The 18,846-nt window shown below is 36.1% G+C and overlaps 3 protein-coding genes across 5 annotated transcripts in view; 1 reads left to right on the top strand and 2 right to left on the bottom strand.

Moving 5' to 3' along the window:
* The window catches only part of col11a2 (collagen, type XI, alpha 2), a 36,352-nt gene extending 28,109 nt beyond the window's left edge, over positions 1-8,243 (top strand). For all 3 annotated transcript variants that reach the window (XM_051871954.1, XM_051871956.1, XM_051871957.1), the window contains 22 exons: positions 16-69; positions 207-314; positions 415-468; positions 618-671; positions 854-907; positions 1,001-1,054; positions 1,169-1,276; positions 1,356-1,409; positions 1,582-1,635; positions 1,731-1,784; positions 1,925-1,978; positions 2,060-2,167; positions 2,290-2,343; positions 2,491-2,652; positions 3,260-3,313; positions 3,486-3,521; positions 3,707-3,760; positions 3,944-4,223; positions 4,316-4,428; positions 4,538-4,606; positions 4,839-5,075; positions 6,445-8,243. In XM_051871954.1, coding sequence (XP_051727914.1) covers positions 16-69; positions 207-314; positions 415-468; positions 618-671; positions 854-907; positions 1,001-1,054; positions 1,169-1,276; positions 1,356-1,409; positions 1,582-1,635; positions 1,731-1,784; positions 1,925-1,978; positions 2,060-2,167; positions 2,290-2,343; positions 2,491-2,652; positions 3,260-3,313; positions 3,486-3,521; positions 3,707-3,760; positions 3,944-4,223; positions 4,316-4,428; positions 4,538-4,606; positions 4,839-5,075; positions 6,445-6,591 — 2,016 coding nt within the window. In that variant the 3' untranslated portion in view covers positions 6,592-8,243. The remainder of the gene's footprint in view (positions 1-15; positions 70-206; positions 315-414; positions 469-617; positions 672-853; positions 908-1,000; positions 1,055-1,168; positions 1,277-1,355; positions 1,410-1,581; positions 1,636-1,730; positions 1,785-1,924; positions 1,979-2,059; positions 2,168-2,289; positions 2,344-2,490; positions 2,653-3,259; positions 3,314-3,485; positions 3,522-3,706; positions 3,761-3,943; positions 4,224-4,315; positions 4,429-4,537; positions 4,607-4,838; positions 5,076-6,444) is intronic.
* Positions 8,244-8,503: 260 nt separating this feature from the next.
* hsd17b8 (hydroxysteroid (17-beta) dehydrogenase 8) lies at positions 8,504-13,013 on the bottom strand. The gene is made up of 10 exons (XM_051871994.1): positions 12,908-13,013; positions 12,677-12,731; positions 12,008-12,210; positions 11,806-11,922; positions 10,596-10,691; positions 10,355-10,440; positions 9,644-9,728; positions 9,013-9,055; positions 8,786-8,860; positions 8,504-8,664 (listed from the first exon to the last, which is right to left on the bottom strand). Exons 2-10 carry the CDS (start codon positions 12,720-12,722, stop codon positions 8,645-8,647), a joined length of 771 nt encoding a protein of 256 aa, XP_051727954.1. The 5' UTR covers positions 12,723-12,731; positions 12,908-13,013; the 3' UTR covers positions 8,504-8,644.
* A 1,450-nt stretch (positions 13,014-14,463) lies between these two features.
* Positions 14,464-18,732, bottom strand: LOC127500661 (SLA class II histocompatibility antigen, DQ haplotype D beta chain-like). Its single transcript, XM_051871995.1, has 6 exons — positions 18,572-18,732; positions 18,136-18,227; positions 17,323-17,592; positions 16,889-17,167; positions 14,714-14,830; positions 14,464-14,617 (listed from the first exon to the last, which is right to left on the bottom strand). The coding sequence occupies exons 2-6, from the start codon at positions 18,197-18,199 to the stop codon at positions 14,592-14,594; spliced, it is 756 nt and encodes a 251-aa protein (XP_051727955.1). The 5' UTR covers positions 18,200-18,227; positions 18,572-18,732; the 3' UTR covers positions 14,464-14,591.
* Positions 18,733-18,846: the final 114 nt, after the last annotated feature.

The raw sequence follows: 18,846 nt of genomic DNA on the forward strand, positions 1-18,846 counted from the left end.
TTTGCATATTTACAGGGTCCTCCTGGTCCACCTGGGACAATGGGTCCCGTTGGACAGCCTGGTGCAGCTGTAAGTGTGAAAGGAATATCATTAAAATCATTTCAGACAATTTCATGCACCATTCATAGTTAGTCAAAAGGTTTGTATGGGCTTTATAACAAGTTGTTGTGATCAACCCCATGTCAAATCTCTTCATCTCTACTCAGGGTGCTGATGGTGAGACAGGTGCGAGAGGTCAGCAGGGACCGTTTGGCGCTAAGGGAGATGAAGGGACAAGAGGATTCCCTGGACCTCCAGGCCCCATTGGACTGCAGGTACTCTATACAGATTGTGTTTTATTCACTCTTACCAATTATATTCTATATACAGGATATTTTAGTTATAATTTATACTTACTTAATTCATGTTCATTAGGGTTTGCCAGGCCCAGCTGGAGAAAAGGGAGAGACAGGAGATGTTGGACCATTGGTGAGTCTTTGATTTTTTTTTATTTGAAGGGAGTTAAAGAAATCAAAAGGTGCAATTGTTATGTTTTATGCAACCTATGATCTTCTAGTGTTTTAAATCGCGATTAGAATTAATGTATTTCCTAATCCTTTCTGGTTGTATTACTGTAGGGTCCTCCTGGTCCCCCAGGACCACGTGGTCCAGCTGGTCCTAATGGTGCTGACGTAAGTAACTTAATTTTGCATTATAAATAATAAATTACAAATTATAACCATTCATTATTATATGGTTAATAATCACTATGTAGTAACTCTCTGGAATACTTGATTCAATCATGGCAATTCTGTGGTCAGTTAATTTTGTATAATGGCATTATTTTGGTTCATGCATATTGTTCGTTTTGCAGGGTCCCCAAGGTCCTCCAGGAGGTTTGGGTAATCCAGGTCCCATAGGAGAGAAGGCAAGTATAGGAGAATTTAATTTTTTGCATGGATGACGACTATATGATTGTTCTGATTGATGGCACTTGACATCTTTTCATTTGTATTGACAGGGTGAGCCTGGTGAATCTGGACCACCTGGTGTTGGTGGAGAGCCAGGAAAAATGGTGATCATTTTTTTGTCATTCTCTGAACCTGTCAAAAATACTTACATTTATATTTATTCACTTAGTAGATGTAATCAGAGCTAACATTTTGTTGGTGCTCTTGTCCAATGACAGGGCCCGAGAGGAGAGCGTGGTGAGAAGGGAGAGGCTGGGCAGCCTGGCACCCCTGGTCCTGCTGGTGGAAAAGGACCCACTGGAGATGATGGACCCAAAGGAAACCCTGTATGTATTAAACATGATAAACAAGAACTAGGTCTATCTGTGACTGTGACTATCAGCAGCTGATATTTGTATTTTTAAGGGTCCTGTTGGTTTCCCTGGTGATCCTGGCCCCCCTGGTGAAGTTGGACCACGAGTAAGTAGAGCTATTGTGATTTATATACTTATATATGACACTTAAAGTCAGCATGAATTAGATCCTTTGTACATTCTTCATACATGTTCCTGGTCTTATTGTAGTATATGATTAATCATTGCTCAGTGTTCCAAAGAAAATTTTTTGACTTTCTTTCTGACCTCTCTTACAGGGCCAGGATGGTGCAAAGGGTGACAGAGGAGAGGACGGAGAACAAGGAGAAGCTGTGAGTGATAATTTTCCTGTTTATGAAGTGCACATCTTCCTTATGCATTCTGGGCCTTGTGAGGTGTTTATCAACCTATGTTGTATTTACTTTAGGGTTCACCTGGACCAACTGGTGAGAACGGACCACCTGGACCTCCAGGAAAGAGAGTAAGAGCACCTTGATCTTGACCTAGAAGAGAGTCATTTGTAATATTACATTTATGTATTGATGTACAATAAATATTATACAGGATCTTATAAAAAGGCATATTTCTGGATTCTAAATTGTGTTAATATTCATATTTTAGGGTCCTCCTGGTACAAGGGGACCAGAGGGTCGTCAAGGAGAGAAAGGAAGCAAGGTAAGACTATATAATTGAGAGAGAATACAGCAGGCTTTCTGTAGTTCTTTTCCTCCTGTAATCTTTCTTTTGTTTTCCTAGGGGGATCCAGGTGCCCTCGGCCCTCCAGGAAAGACTGGACCCGTAGGGGCACAGGGTCCACCAGGAAAACCAGGAACTGAAGGTCTAAGAGGGTTGCCTGGATCAGTGGTATGAGATGACAGTTATCCAATCAGAATTGTTTCTTTTCTGTAAAAGTTCTGTTTATTTAACAAAATCTAATGTAGTATTTACTGATACTGATAAAACTAATAAACGATAATTTCATTCAGGGTGAGCAAGGTGCCCCAGGTGCTGCTGGCCAGAAAGGACCCCCTGGACCGATGGTACGACCTTCTGTATTATCGAAAATACAGTAATGGATTGAGTATTGAATATAAAAACATTGATTAATGAAAGTGAACTACTATTGTAATACCATGTAATATATGCATATATATTCAATACTAAAATGCTTTCCACTCCTCTCACAGGGTCCTCCAGGTTTACTTGGTCTTCGTGGTGACCCTGGTGCTAAAGGTGAGAAGGGACATCCAGGTATGCTCGGTCTGATTGGGCCTCCAGGAGAACAAGGAGAGAAGGGAGACAGAGGCATGCCAGGACCCCAGGGATCATCAGGACCCAAGGGAGAAACGGTATGTGAAGTCTGGTCAAGTCCGCACATTAAAATCAGACCACAGGAAAATATACATGACCGTTTAAAAGTTTGGGGTTGGTACAATTTTTTTTTATAGAAATTAATACTTTTATTCAGCAAGGATGCATTAATTTGATCAAAATTGACAGTAAAAACAAAAAATTCTGTTAATAAATTTTGTTTAGCTTTTATTTTTATCAAATGATCCTGAAGAAAATGTAAAGCTGCACGTTTTCAACACTGATAATAAATGTCTCTTGAGCACGTAATCAGTGTATCAATCATAATGAGTTCTGAAGGATCATGTGACACTGAAGACTGGAGGTCACCTACCGTTGTTGTGAAAATTCAGCTTTGCCACTGCAAGAAATCTCAAATAAACTTATACACAAATATATTAAAATAGAATTTTATTTTGAATTGTAATAACATTTCACAATATTACTCTTTTACTATATTTTGTCATCAAATAAATGACTACTTTCAAATACATTAAAACATCTTACCAACTCCAAACTTTTGTACAACTGTGCAAACTTTCCTAGTTCATACCCTATTTCATACAATCACATATCTTCTTTCATTTCTTGATGTGTTTATTTTAGGGTATGCCTGGAGGAACTGGCCCTCTTGGCCCTGCAGGTCCTGCTGGTATGCCTGTGAGTAAACTTAATTACTATTTCTTAGGTTTTTAGAGCTGTTTATCATACCAAATTCTGAATATTTTGGAAATATAAACTATGAGTACCCAACTTGAGCTCTGCAGCACCAAAATATAGTCTCAAAACATTGGTTTCTTTGAATATACATCAGATATGATGTTTTTCACAGGGTCCGAGGGGTATCAAAGGAGCTAAAGGTGCCACTGTGAGTAACCCATGTAAACTCCTTCCTTAAATAAAATGTCTGTTAATGAGTGTGAGAATTATATTATGTGAGGTAATGTTTAAATAAAGCATTATACATAGTTATACATAGTTCACATTTCTGTCTAACATCATACTTTACAGTAAAATGACACTAGTTTGATATGTCTTGTCTCTGTGGTACAGGGTGGAGCTGGTCCTAAAGGAGAAAAAGGTGTACAAGGACCACCAGGACCACCGGTGAGCTTTGTCTCTGTTATATAAAATGCAGGATGTTGCACAAGAATCATTTGGCAGGGGAAGATTTTTGTTGAGATGAACTTAAAAAAACATACAATCATTTAAGAGAAAAAATAAAGGAGATCAGCACATCCCAGAATTCCTACATCCTTGAAATGTAGCTGAATTCTTTTTTTGCTTTAGGGTCCCCCTGGTGATGTCATCCAGCCGCTGCCCATTCAGATCCCCAAGAAGTCCAAGCGCTCCATCGACGCCAGTAAGATGCTCTCTGAGACTGACACTGAGGCTGCCGACGCCACGGGCACAGAGTTCCTGACTGGAAATGAAGGTATGGAGGAGATCTTCGGCTCGCTCAATTCCCTGCGCCAGGAGATCGAGAGCATGCGCTTCCCCCTGGGAACGCAGGAAAGCCCAGCCCGCACCTGCCAGGACCTCCATCTCAGCCAACCAGATCTGAAAGATGGTATGATCGTCATGGTTATTACATGATTGACACATTACATGACCAATGGTGAGGCAGTTTGCATTCTAATCATTATGATTTTTTTTATATAGGCGAGTACTGGATTGATCCAAATCAAGGCTGCGCCCGGGACTCTTTCAGAGTTTACTGTAACTTCACTGCTGGTGGAGAGACGTGCTTGTATCCCAGCAAAGCAGTAGAGAATGTAAGAACTTTCAGTCATTCACCTTTATATGTTTAAACATTCATAACACATCAACTTCTGAAATCTGGATTGATCTGAACTTACGAATCCTGTTTAATATGTTCCATAGGTAAAGATAAACTCTTGGCCAAAGGAGAAGCCTGGGTCCTGGTACAGTCAGTTTGCAAAGGGCAACAAGGTGAGTTTATGGTCTTAACTCTTCAAAATGCTTTAATTTAACCAACTAATATGCATAAATAAACCAAAAGCTCTTATCTCAATTAAAGGGCATTCACATTGAGAGCGATTTACAGTGACAAAAATGAATTCAGTGTGAACACCCTTTTAGACAACAAAATCTTAGAATGTGTTACTCAAAATATGTTCAATATATTTTGAATCATGAATTAATACTTTCCTTTGTGTTGTAGTTTTCATATGTTGACTCGAGTGGAGAACCTGTAGGTGTAGTCCAGCTGGGATTCTTGCGGTTGCTCAGTGTCCAGGCCCGTCAAAACCTAACCTACCACTGCCACCGATCAGTGGCCTGGGCTGACCTCACTACCGACAACGGTTACCAGAGGGCGCTACACTTCCAGGGAGCCAACGATGAAGAGCTGAGCTATGAGACCAGCCCCTACATCAAAGCCCTCATCGACGGCTGCTCTGTAAGTTACCTCATGCTATTTCAAAACATAAATAATATTTTTTACACTAAATTATCATTATGGGCCAGATTTACTAAACAGGACAAATTAGCATGAGAGCGCAATTCCAAAAAAGCGCTGATTGGAGTGGAAAGTTCTATGGGTGATCTACTGATGACGGGCAAACTAAGGAATACAGAAGCAGCTGTGTTCTGACGAATAATGCCACCTATCATTTTCATAATGACCAACGCAATCTACCAAGAGCAACGCAAATTAGTGTCTGGTTTAAGACATGTTTTTTTGGGCCGGTAAATAATGGCACAAATGCCAGCAAATTGACTAGCGCAAACCTTAGTAAATCACCTCGCATGATTCACTTAAATACTCTCCTCTCATAAATTTTGAGTCTGAAAGGGACACTCCTACAAATGCATATGCAATAAGATCAGCTGATAAAATAACTGTGTCCATGCCTTTTCAGCGCTAATTTTTACAGCGTTTCTTTAGTAAATCCTGATAGTAGTTTTTTAATGCCAAAAGAGGGTTTGCGCTGGCATGAGCTGTTAGTAAATCTGGCCCTAAATGTACATTAAAGTACATTAATTTAATACAACATTTTAACATAATTTTTTTTAAATACACTACTGGTTCAAAAGTTTGGGTTCAGTAAGATTAAAAATGTTTTTAAAAAGTCTTGTATGCTCACCATGGCTGCAATTAATTGAAAAAAAATACAGTAAAACTGTAATATTGTGAAATATTACTACAATTTAAAATGTAATTTCTTTCTGTGATGGAAAAGCTGAATTTTCAGCATCATTACTTGAGTCTTCAGTGTCACATGATCCTTCACCAACCATTCTATTGTTGATTTGGTGCTCAAGAAACATTTCTTATTATTATAATCAGTGTTAAAAAGAGTTGTGCTGCTTTTTCTGATACATTTTTCAGAATTATTTGATGAATAGAAAGTTTAAAAAAGTGTTTATTTGAAATAAAAAAAAAACTTGTTCAATTTAATGCATGCTTAAGTATTATTATTATTATTTTATTATTGACCATTTTGTTTTCATTGTAAGAATACATTATAATGCTGTTATTAAATCTACTGGGTATTTTCTGAAATTGCATTTGATTTTGATGTAGATTGTTTTAATCTAAATATGTAAACAGCACTTCATTTCTTGATTACACAATTTATTTTAGGTGTGTTTTTAAAATGTTTTAACTGCAACCAAAGTGCAATACTTTTAAAAATGTTTGTACTTGCTGGGTAGTTGGTCTTATATACTTTTATCTACAAATTACACATAGTTCTTTTTTCCAATATCTTAAGGTATTTTGTCTCTCCTCTTAAATATTTTCCTTCTCTTGTTCTCCCCTGCAGTATCGTAAAGGTTTGGACAGGACAGTGCTGGAGGTGAACACACCTCAGGTGGAGCAGCTCCCTCTGCTGGACATCAGGATCTCAGACTTTGGGGAGGACAATCAGAAATTTGGTTTTGAAGTGGGACCTGTCTGTTTCCTGGGATAAACACACACATGCTGAGGGCAAAGGGGAATACAATCACCGATACAAACACTCACACACAAACATACTCACTTAATCATGCACTTAAAACCTAGACATAATGCCAACACTATAAAGACATTTGAAATTACGTGTAAGAAGTGGGACACATAGATTTACACACACACACATACACACACATGCACACACACACATTGTTGTGAAACAAAGTTGCACACAAAGTACACGCCCAGGGAAAAACACTCCCAGCCACGGATGGACAACAAGAGGAGAAGAGAGCCATTCTCGCAGGAGAGAAGATATTGACAAATATTCTGTCAAGTAACAGAAGTGTGTTCGAGCAGATACTGCTGGCCTAAAGCGGAAGACCCTCCCGTTTCGGCCCCCTCTCTCCTACAGCTCCCCTCCCCACTGTTTCTCTTCCGAGACGTTCCACTCTTCCTACCTCCATGCCTGATCGTTCCTTTTTATAGTCCTGTGCAGATCTCCACCCCTTCCTCGCTTCCTCCCGTACCTTATAGAATAGAATGCAGGTGCAAAATTTAAACTGAGGAACGGAAGCTGAGCATGAAAATTCCATTAGAAGGTGAAATTAGAATGCGTTTCTGTGCTGTAATAAAATCACACCTGAATGACTTGGGCCATATAAATATGCAATGAAATCAAAGCCATTAACAGTGTAAAATTGTATTGAATTTGATAATGTTGTACATTTATTATAGAGTAATAAAATCTGTAAGAATTTTCGACTTTTATAGACATGCTGCCAACTTACCAGTCCAGTATTTATGCGTTTCACTACATGTGCCTTTTACAAATTTGCATAAATTTGCATTTTATCTGACAATCTGCACACAGTTGACCCACAGCATTCAGTATTGATGACAAACCCATCTGTCACCTTTGACCTTTCGTGTGAACAGTGTTCAGGCTGGAATTGTGCATTAGAACCATTTGTACAGAAATATTTTATTGTATTTATTTTGTGAAACAAACAGGTGCTCTCAAGAAAATGACCAACACTTGCAGTACAAAATAATGTGGTATTCATCTGTAATTATTTCCTGTAGTTTTTTCATCAATCTATTAAATATGTAAATTAAACCCCAGAAAGCAAATCTGCCTTCTCTGTATGATCTATATACTTGCTTGTGATAACATTGCATTATTTCAGTCGCAAATAGAGGTTTAGGAGAATTTAGTGCAGGTGGAGATGACAAAAAAAATGTCTCGAGATTCAGACAGCAGTGGAGAAGGGACAGGAAGAGGAAGGAGAGGGAAGGAAACTGATGGTGGTTTGTTTTTTATGTATATTTTTTGTTTCTTTTTTAAAACATGGAGAGGGGAATGAAAAGCTATAAAAATTATTTGTGAATTAAAAGTTGTTTGTGTGGTTTTCTCACAAGGACAATACTGCTAGGATTGTTTTTGTCAGTGAAAGACAAACATCTGCCTTTAAAAAAATATGGTGCTAAAACTTGTTTTATGTAAGTACTTCAAAATCTGTTTGTGTAATATATAATCTATTTAAAGAGCTGTTGGACTCCTTTGTTGTTCTTTTCCACGTTTGTTTCCTGTTGTCATGGTCACATGGTGCTTTTGCTAATATTTGATCTGCCTCGTTCTTCTGAGCCAAACTCCCATTTTCACCTTTCAACAACTTCCCAGCACAAGTTTTCTCATGTCTTAGGTGAAACCGTATGTAATTTGGCCACTTTCCTTTAAACACCTATTAAAAACCCTTCATCTAAATGATCAATTTTGTTTGCGCTCGGGGTTTTGAACTGTTAACTGTTTTAATTCTTTGACTTGATGTTTTGGTCCAAACGTTCCCATTAAACCACACATCAACACATTTCTTCTTGTGTCAACTTAATTGTTTTTTAAAAATGGGTTCTTTATAAAATCTTCACACTTTAATTGTATAAATATAGGATTTTCATTTTCATTTGTTACATTGTACACAATATTTTTACAGCAATTAAATTTATACAAGGACAATTTCTCAGAGGTAAAGGCAATGTGTTGGTGAACAACGTTACATTAAACATTGTTTTCAGCCAATGAAGAGTCCACCTGTATTGATTAAAGAGAAATGTTAATTCAAAACAAATTGAAAACAGAGTATTTCTAAATAAAATCATAGACATAGTTTTTCTGCTGAAGACGCTTTTCAGCAAGAGATCAAGCTTCTTACCAGCAACTTCAATGCTGACTCCAGTAATATATCGACTGTCATCAGAAGCCAGAAAGGCACATGCGTCAGCGACTTCTGCAGAAACAAGAGTGAAAGAGAAATAGATCTAATTTTATATACATAAACATACATAGTGATCATCCAAACCGATAAGTAGAACAAATTAGTTTGTGTGATACAAGTGCATTCATGAAAATGTTTTTGTATAATGAAAAAATAATACTTGCCAGCAGGCTCTCCCATCCTTCCCATTGGAATAATGGATGTGAGCTGCACAAAATAGTACTTAAAGTTACAATAAAAGTGGCTTTAATATGGTAGGATACAGTGCAATGGTCTGACAATGCAATAAATTAATATAATAAAAAGGTTAAAGGGATAGTTCACCCAAAAATGAAAATTCTGTCATCATTTACTCACCCTCAAGTTGTTCCAAACCTGTATGAGTTTCTTTCTTCTGCTGAACACAAAAGAAGATATTTTGAAGAATGTCGGCAACCAGATAGTTGAGGGCACCATTGACTTCCACAGTATAGTATGGAGAAAAAAAAATACTATGGAAGTCAATGGGGTCCATCAACTGTCTGGTTGCCGACATTCTTCAAAACATCTTCTTTTGTGTTCAGCAGAAGAAAGAAACTCATACAGGTTTGGAACAATTTGAGGGTGTGTAAATGATGACACAATTTTAATTTTTGAGTGAACTATCCCTTTAAGGTCCCTCAGTAAAGTTTAAAGCTGTTTTAAATCAATAAAAACAATCTCGTCACATTTAAGAAATAACTCTAAATGACTTGTTCATGTGCACAAATAATCAGCTTGTTTTATTAATCTGAAGACAGACATATTCTTCCTTACTTTATCGATGACTTTCTCTGGTACTTTATCTGTCATGGGTGTAGCGATGAACCCTGGCAGGACACAGTTGCAGCGAATACCAAATCTAAAAGGCACAAAACACTTTTTATATTAAATTATTAAAAAATATAACATTAAGAGATATGGCTGCATCCTAAAGCTTAAAAATGCTGCCTTCGGAGGACGCATTCCAGGTAGGAAGGCATCAAGGCACATCCCAATCCAATGTTAGCTTCACTTCCTGTCTCATGAGATGCCTTCATCTGATCGATTTTTGAAGGCAGCATAGATGTATCCTTCGCTGGCTTTGATATCCCACAATCCTGTGCTTTCTATTCTGTGACAGTTGAGCTAAAAAATAAAGATGGCATCTGAAAGTTGCAGTTGGTGGTCAGTTTGTGTGTAAATGTACATTTTTTACCAATGTTTTCCACTTTTGATGTCATTTCTAGTGATAAATTAGTATTGTAGTAATTAAATATTCGCTTAGTTCTCTTGTTCTAATTTGTTGTAGATCATTAAATCGTTAAGCTGCCTCAGAAGTCTGTCCGATATCAATTCCGTGAGATACTAAGTTTTGGGACACAGCCATGATCTCTCTCATAAAAAAGCTCAACCAGTGTCATGTTTACAGCCCATTACTAACACATAAGCAGCATATAAAAATGGCAGGTCTGTAAATATGTTCCAGTCACAGTGAAATGCTCATACTTGCTGAGCTCTTTGGCTGCGGTTCGAGTGAGTCCCTCCACTCCTGCTTTAGAAGCAGAGTAGTTCACCTGGCCAATATTCCCAACCTACAGCCAAAGAAAGAGACACTTAAGAAACCCTATGGTTAGGAAAAATGTTAATGACTTTATTATGCATCCTTGGTGTAAAATTGATAAATGTCCACTGTAATAAAACTGTGAGTGTACTACAGCGTGATACTGCTCTACTGTAAATGCTTGACCTTGCCCACTATACTGCCCACAGTGATGATGGAGCCCTTCGCAGCCCCGGAAGAAACTAAAGCCTTAGAGACGGCCTGAGTCAGAAGAAAAGTACCCTGGAAGAGATCATGAATACAGAAGATCAGATACAGACTTATACACTGTATAGAATATATTTAAAATGTTCAGAAACACTAAGGAGAAAGGGACAACTTTAATGGAAAAAAAAACTATATATATATATAATATATATATATATATATATATATATATATATATATACACATACATACATACATACATACACTACCATTTAAAGGTTTGAGGTCAGTAAGAATTTTTGGTAACACTTTAGTATAGGGAACACATATTCACTATTAACTACGACTTTTCCCTCAATAAACTCTTAATTTACTGCTTATTAATAGTCAGTAAGGTAGTTGTTAAGTTTAGGTATTGGGTTAGATTAAGAATGTACAATAAGGTCATACAGAGTAAGGCATTAATATGTGCTTTATAAGTACTAATAAACAGCCAATAATCTAGTAATATGCATGCTAATAAGCAACTAAAAGACCCTAAAATAAAGTGTTACTGAATTTTTTATAAAGAAATTAATACTTTTATTCAGCAAGCATTAAACTGATCAAAAGTGATGGTAAAAACATTTATAATGTTACAAAAGATTTCGATTTCAAATAAATGTTGCTATTTTTAACTTTCTATTCATCAAAGAATAATAAAAAACAAAATGTTTCATGGTTTCCACAAAAATATTAAGCAGCACAACTATTTTCAACATTGATAATAAGATTTTTTTTTTTTTTTTTTTTTTTGAGCAGGAAATCAGCATTATTAGAATGATTTCTGAAGGATCATGTGACTGAAAACTGGAGTTATGATGCTGAAAATTCAGCTTTGCCATCACTGGAATAAATTACATTTTAACATATAATAGCAATAGTAATAGAAATAGAAATCAAATAGTTAGTATATATTTTAAATGGTCACAATATTACTGTTTTTACTGTACTTTTGATGAAATAAATGCAGCCTTGGTGAGCATAACTGATGGCTACCAAAATCAAAAACATTAAAAAAAAAACCCTTACACCTGTTTTTGAATTTTTTTTAGAAGAAACTCATGTTTCTTGACAAGACTCACTTAAATCTTTCTTGTGAGTAGGAAAGATTTAAGATTTAAGAGCCAAAGGCTCTAGATTGTAGCACCTTGAGATTGACATCAATGACTTTGTCAAAATCATCTTCTTCCATCTTGAGAAGGAATTCATCTTGAGTGATCCCAGCTGCGTTCACACACACAGAGGGCGGCTGGAAGTAGCGGCACTGTAAGAAAACAAGATCAAGAACATTCTAGTTTATTATTCGACCCGTCAGAGCTCCAGAAGAGCCCAACACACATCTGTCATACCTGTATACTTGTCACTAGTTTCTCCACACTGTCCTTTGATGACACGTCCACCCCAAGGGCCATGTGCTCCTGACCTTTGTGGTCACGTGACAGGAGTTCCAAGGTCTGATTGGCTGATTCCTCATTGCGGTCAGCCACTACAACAGAAGCACCTTCAGTGGCGAATCTCTGACACACGGCCCTGCCGATGCCACTGCCACCTCCTGAAAAAAAGGACAATGTCTGACCATGACTGCTTTATTAATCTGATCAATAAATCTCTGATATATATTAGAACGTATATACCTTCCCAATTAATTTCTTTAAACTTTACTAGAAGCAAAATAACATGCCCTAAATTTTGCATAATGATATAATGCAACATCTAGACTAATAATGGTTAAAAAAGCTAAAAGCATTTTATGTATTCTTATATATACAAATACTGAAAACAATATTGTAGCTGTAGCTTTTAATGTTTTGTTAATCATTTAATGTAATGTTAATCATTTTTACAGACTCAATAGTTATAAACATGATCTAAACAAAGGTGTTTTCACGAGCACTGAAAGTGAACAGTAGCTGTATGACTTGTACAACAAAAGTGTTCAACTTTAAAATGGTATTATGACTTAAATGATATAAAATATATATGGCCATTAAGACAAAGTAAATGTTTTTAAATCTCACCCGTCACTAATGTCAGCCTGGATATGAGACGAGAGGGCGCCGCCATTATGGTCAACTGTGTATTGTAGTACATAATTATGTCCAGTAGAGGGCATTAAAAGACCACTAATATTTTTTCCCATGCTTCAGTCACGACCTCTTGACTTTCAAAGTCATGAATGGGATAAAGCGATTTACAATTTGATAGTCTTCTTAAAGGATTCAAGAATAAAATAAAATGAATTCGCTCACATTTATGTTGTTAAATCCTTTACTTTCTTGTATAAGTTCAGAAGAATGTTGAAGAAGCTGTTGTTGGGAAATCTCTGGTCACTCTGGTCAAGGTGTAGGAGCACATGAGTATAAATGACCTGATGCGAACACACATGGAAATCATTAGATGACTGAAATAATTTTACACTTCTGTCGTCATAAGCTCCGCCATTTTATATATATAATTTACTTTTACTTTGATTGTTTGCTGCTTGATTTCAAATAAATAAATCGTCCAGCACATTACACGAGGTAAGTGTTTACCGTGTTATTCATATAGTCCCCAAACAAATGGAAAATTTTCCAAATTAAAGAGAGCTGAAAGAAATTAAATTAGGTTTTATAAAATGATTTGAGAATTGAATTGCTTTGACTCGTTTTAAGTAAACTGAACAAGGAGCATTTTTGAGTGTAAATATGGCAGTTACTGTCGTTAGGAGAGAGGGAGTGATAATGGGCTAGTTAAAGATAAAATTATTTTACCTCAAATAAAAAAAAAAAGAAAAATTATTTAAGAAACGAGGTAGGCTATTCCAGCTAGGAGCGCTGTGAGAAACTGGAACGGCACCAGATTAATTTACAAATGCTCAATACCGTAACTGACCACAAGAGGGCAGAAGTGTACAACTGGAGAGAAAAAAATGACCTGCTTCCCTCTTCAAAATACAAGCCGCCCTTGGTTTTAATATTTTACGGTCTATGGTTTTATCGTGAAAAGAATACACGAGCATTTTTTTATTAAATTTAATTCTAGAGCAGTTGTGGTCAACAACTGGCTTCAATAAAACTGACCCTCAATAAATCTTAAACTTATTTAAAATGAATTATAGTTATAATTTAATAATTTTATTGTTATCAGAATCAGAATAATGATAACAAAAATAAGGGAATACAAATATATATATATATATATTCAATTTTATGTATTATTTATTAAATATATATTTCATAATTTTTAATATTATATATACATTTTTAAGTTATCAATTTTTAATAAATTAATATTATATTATGTACAACATATATAAATAAGTATATGATATTTATTTTGAAAAAAGCTTTATTTTTTGTTGATTGAAAATGTTTGTTCTTAGGTCAAATACTTAAGGGAAACATAAAGAGATTTAACACAAAAGGGCCTCTGAGTTCAGGAGTGATAATGACAGTGAATAAGCTCCACACTGCACCTGCTCTGAAATCTAAACCGCTGCTGTTTGTCTGGGGAAATGAACAGAACAATTAACCACAGTCCCTTGTGGCTGTTAGAGTAAATGCAGTCAGAGTGTTTTCTTTCTGCAGCTTTTCTGCCCTAAATGATATCATTCAACACCAGATGATTAAAAAATAAAACTACATTAATGAATCCCTAAATATATGCATGTTTCTACAGACACAATTTTATAAACTTATTTGATGTTGCAGTATTGAGGTTTATATTTTATGGGGGTTTTTTTTCTTTTTTCTGTCTATATATATGTTTTGTTTAGAGCACTGGTTTGATATGCAAATATGAGTCAGAGGCAACCATGCATAGGTAAGTTAAAAAAAATATTCTTTATTAAAATGAGCAATAATATACAACAGGGAATCAAACATTTACACGCATCCACGTAAAAAACTGATTTTTCAACCCTTAACATCACAAAATGAATGAAAAAGGTGCTCAATAGAGGGGAAGAGAAGAAAAACCTGGGGGAAGACAAGAAAAGTGTTTACATAATGCCTTTACATCTATCCTGGATTTATTAATCCATTATTTCAGTATCAGTAGTGGTAGACGTTTACCTCTGTGCTTTCTTTTGTAGTAGATGTATGCAGCAGAAAAAGCCACAATAAGGCCAAAAAGGAAAAAAGAGCAACCCACAGCTAATTTTGCAATTCTGGTATTGAGAGAGGTCGAGTCTGAGCATGAGAAAAGACCAGAGAAAGAGAATGAACAGAAGGTGACAGAAGTAAGTACTCTATTTTAAGAGTTTACGTGCAAATCAATAAACCAACAATGCAAGAAAACCAACAGAACATCATGACAAAGAAATGCATGTGTATTGTGGACTTTACTTGTGAGAAATTTCTACAGTAATTCCAACATGACATCAGTTCAACAGAAAAACAAGAACTTCATGAACACAAACATCACGCAGTAACATGTATTTGCAGAGGTAAAAGTGGAAGTGTCGGAAAATTTGGACCAGACCACATCTGGTGGGTCATGGACAGAATGCCTCATCAGTTTTAGTGTTATTTTAACATTATTTATATACTATTATAGTATCAATCATTTTAAAAATCTTTTTTATTTTCAGTTTTTTGTTTTAATTTTAGTTTCATTTTTAGTAATTTTGCTATGTGCTTTTCTCATTTTTATTCTTTCCTGTTTTTTTTTGTTTGTTTGTTTTAAAATATTACTATACAGGTTTAATTTAGTTTTATTTATATTTCAGTTTTAGTTATTTATTTATTTATTCCAGTGTGTAATTTTAGTGTTTTTAACTGATAAATATTAAATGGAAAAATGGAAAATTGAATTTTATTTCATTTCAGCTTTATTTCAATAAAAAGTGTTTTTAATAGTTTTAGATAAAGGGTTAGTTCATGCAAAAATGAAAATTCTGTCATTTATTACTCACCCTCATGTCGTTCTACACCCGTAAGACCTTCGTTCATCTTCAGAACACAAATTAAGATATTTTTGATAAAATCCGATGGCTCAGTAAGGCCTGCATCGCCAGCAAGATAATTAACACTTTCAGATGCCCAGAAAGCTACTAAAGACGTATTTAAAACAGTTCATGTGACTACAGTGGTTCAACCCTAATGTTATGAAGTGACGAGAATACTTTTTGTGCACCAAAAAAACAAAATAACGATTTTATTCAACAATATCTAGTGATGGGCGATTTCAAAACACTGCTTCATGAAGCTTCGAAGTTTTACGAATCTTTTGTTTCGAATCAGTGGTTCGGAGCGGGTATCAAGCTGCCAAAAACACACAAACCATTGAAATTTCGAAACACTTATGACGTAACAAAGTCTCATCTACTGAAATCACGTGACTTTCACACTCCAAACCACTGATTCAAAACAAAAGATTTGTAAAGCTTTGAAGCTTCATGAAGCAGTGTTTTGAATTGAAATCGGCTATCACTAGATATTGTTGAATATAAAGGCGTTATTTTGGTTTTTTTGGCGCACAAAAAGTATTCTCGTTGCTTCATAACATTAAGGTTGAACCACTGTAGTCACATGAACTGTTTTAAATATGCCTTTAGTAGCTTTCTGGGCATTGAAAATGTTAATGATCTTGCCGGCGATGCAGGCCTCACTGAGCCATCGGATTTTATCAAAAATATCTTAATTTGTGTTCCGAAGATGAACAAAGGTCTTATGGATGTGAAACGGCATAAGGGTGAGTAATAAATGACAGAATTTTCATTTTTGGGTGATCTAACCCTTTAACCACCACTTTCAAGGTCCAGAAAGGTACTAAAGACATTGTTAAAATAGTCCACGTGACTACAGCGGTTCAAGCTTAATGATATGAAGCGACAAGAATACATTTTCTGCGCAAAAACAAAAATGACAACTTTATTCAACAATCTCTTCTCTTCTGTGTCATTCTCTTACACTGTTTACGTTCAGCACTTCCAGGTTCCACGTCAGAACAGGCGTATCTCAGATTTCATTAAAAATACCTTAATTTGTGTTCTGAAGATGAACGAAGGTCTTACAGATGTGGAACGACATGAGAGTGAGTAATTATGACAGAATTTTCATTTTTTTGGGTGAATTAACCCTTTAACATTAATAACCCATGGTCAGTTCTTCAGCATGAAGTTGATTGATTGTGGCAGTGTGCTTTCTTTTTGTTCATAGATCAGCTGGTGATCAGCACCAACTACCACTGGTAAATTCCAACAGTTATCTAAACAATTATTAATACAGCTCACTATCTTCACTCACCCCACTGAATGACGAGAGGTTTCTCCAGGCCGCTGTGCTCCACTCGGCAGCTCACTGCGACTCCTCTGTGGAGCACCAGATCGAGGTATGAATGCATCTGGTAGCTCCAGTCACCATTATCCATGAATTCAGTAGAGATCACGTCACCAGTGACCTCCGATCCGTCTATTAGCCAGGTCATATTAATGGCCTGTGGGTAAAAATTGTATGCACGGCACACCAAGGTGGTCAGCTGACCATGAGCCTTCTCAGTGGAGCGTACGGTAACAACGGGAGGCACTGTTGCAAAACAACAAGATTCATCTACTAAATATGACCTATTGGATCACTTCAGACTATCTCAACTCATTGCTTTCATTTCCATTTCCTTAAAATTTTTTGTACTCAAATGAAAATGCAGAAGATAAAAGAAGAATGAAAAATACACTGTTTACCCTTTCTCGTTGTGCTGTTGACATAAAATCTTGCATCAGCTCTGCACAGTGTCTCCAGCTCTTCCTTGCGCTGTTTCATCTTCCAGCTCTGACTGTTGAAATGATCAGCGTTCTTGATTCCATATTCATCATAACCAACATATTTCCCCAGCCTTGAGTCATAACTGCACAGAAGCTTCTGGTTGAAGACCAGCTTCACTGTGTAGACCATGTCAGACAAATCCTCTTTGCTATACTCGCATTCGTCAATGCCCTGGAACACGTAAACATCTGAAGGGAACAAAGTTATTCAAATAAGAGTCAGTATATGCCAGTTAAGATACATTCTTGAGGGTTCAATACATCCAGAAATATGTGCATATTCAACAATGAAGTATTTTATTTTGCTGCAATTAGGTTCTTGGAAAGATCAAACAGGAACTTAAAAAGTATTCACGTTGCTTCATAACATTAAGGTTGAACCACTGTAGTCACATGGACTATTTTAACAGTGTCTTTACTACTTTTCTGGGCCTTGAAAATGGTAATAACATTGCAGTCTAAGGAGGGTCAGAAAGCTCTCAGACTTCATCAAAAATATTTTAATTTGTGTACTGAAGATGAATGCAGGTCTTATGGGTTTGGAACGACATGAGAGTGAGTAATTAATGACAGAATTTTCATTTTTAGGTGAACTAAACCTTTAGATTTACACAAATCAGAAGCTAAAATGGTTCTGAGCATGTGATTAGTTAGTTACCACAAAATGGTGAGACTGGTCCTACAAGTCAGTCCTGTCTTCATATAACAGATATTTCAGGTAATTAAACTCACCTTTAGATGAAACACAACAAAACGCAAAGCCCACCAGGACAAGTCCAAGTCTGAGTATCCTCATCTCAGTGTTCTTCAGTGTAGAAGCAGTGCTGTGCGAGGAGAGTGTTTGAAAGTCAGTCTGAATAATGAAAGCATTCATACGCTTCACTGATCATGGATACTTCCTCATAATTTAGTATCAATTACCCATAGGATCAGGAACAATAAGTGCACAAGGCCTGTAAAACACTACTTCAACTTTTTTGTCACATTTCAGTGTAAAGGAAAACTAAAGATCTTCTAAAATATTATGTTCACACCATTATCATCTACAAAATATTAAGGAGAATTCAGGTTAAATCAAGTACATTACAAAACTATTAATATCTGTTTGACAACCCAATGAGCTGTCAAATCCCATCCATACACTCATGTTGACTTTTCCTAAACTTACCTCAGCACACTACAGGAATGTTACACCGCCACATTCGGGGCTTGTGCTAACTGAGCGTCTGCCGCAGATGAATAGGAATGCTAACAGATGTTAATGCTAACAGGTGTTATTAAACTTTCAGGAGACATTCGGCATACAAAAACACTACTGCCACCTTCTGATGTAGCTCAGGATAGTATCCTGATGAGTGCAATGCATTTTTACAGGTTAATGTAAAAAATAACTTTAATAATTAATTTATATGATATACCCCCGGTTTCACAGAAAGGCTTAAG

This window comes from Ctenopharyngodon idella, chromosome 19, assembly GCF_019924925.1.
Source record: "Ctenopharyngodon idella isolate HZGC_01 chromosome 19, HZGC01, whole genome shotgun sequence".
In the NCBI taxonomy this organism is placed as follows: domain Eukaryota; kingdom Metazoa; phylum Chordata; class Actinopteri; order Cypriniformes; family Xenocyprididae; genus Ctenopharyngodon; species Ctenopharyngodon idella.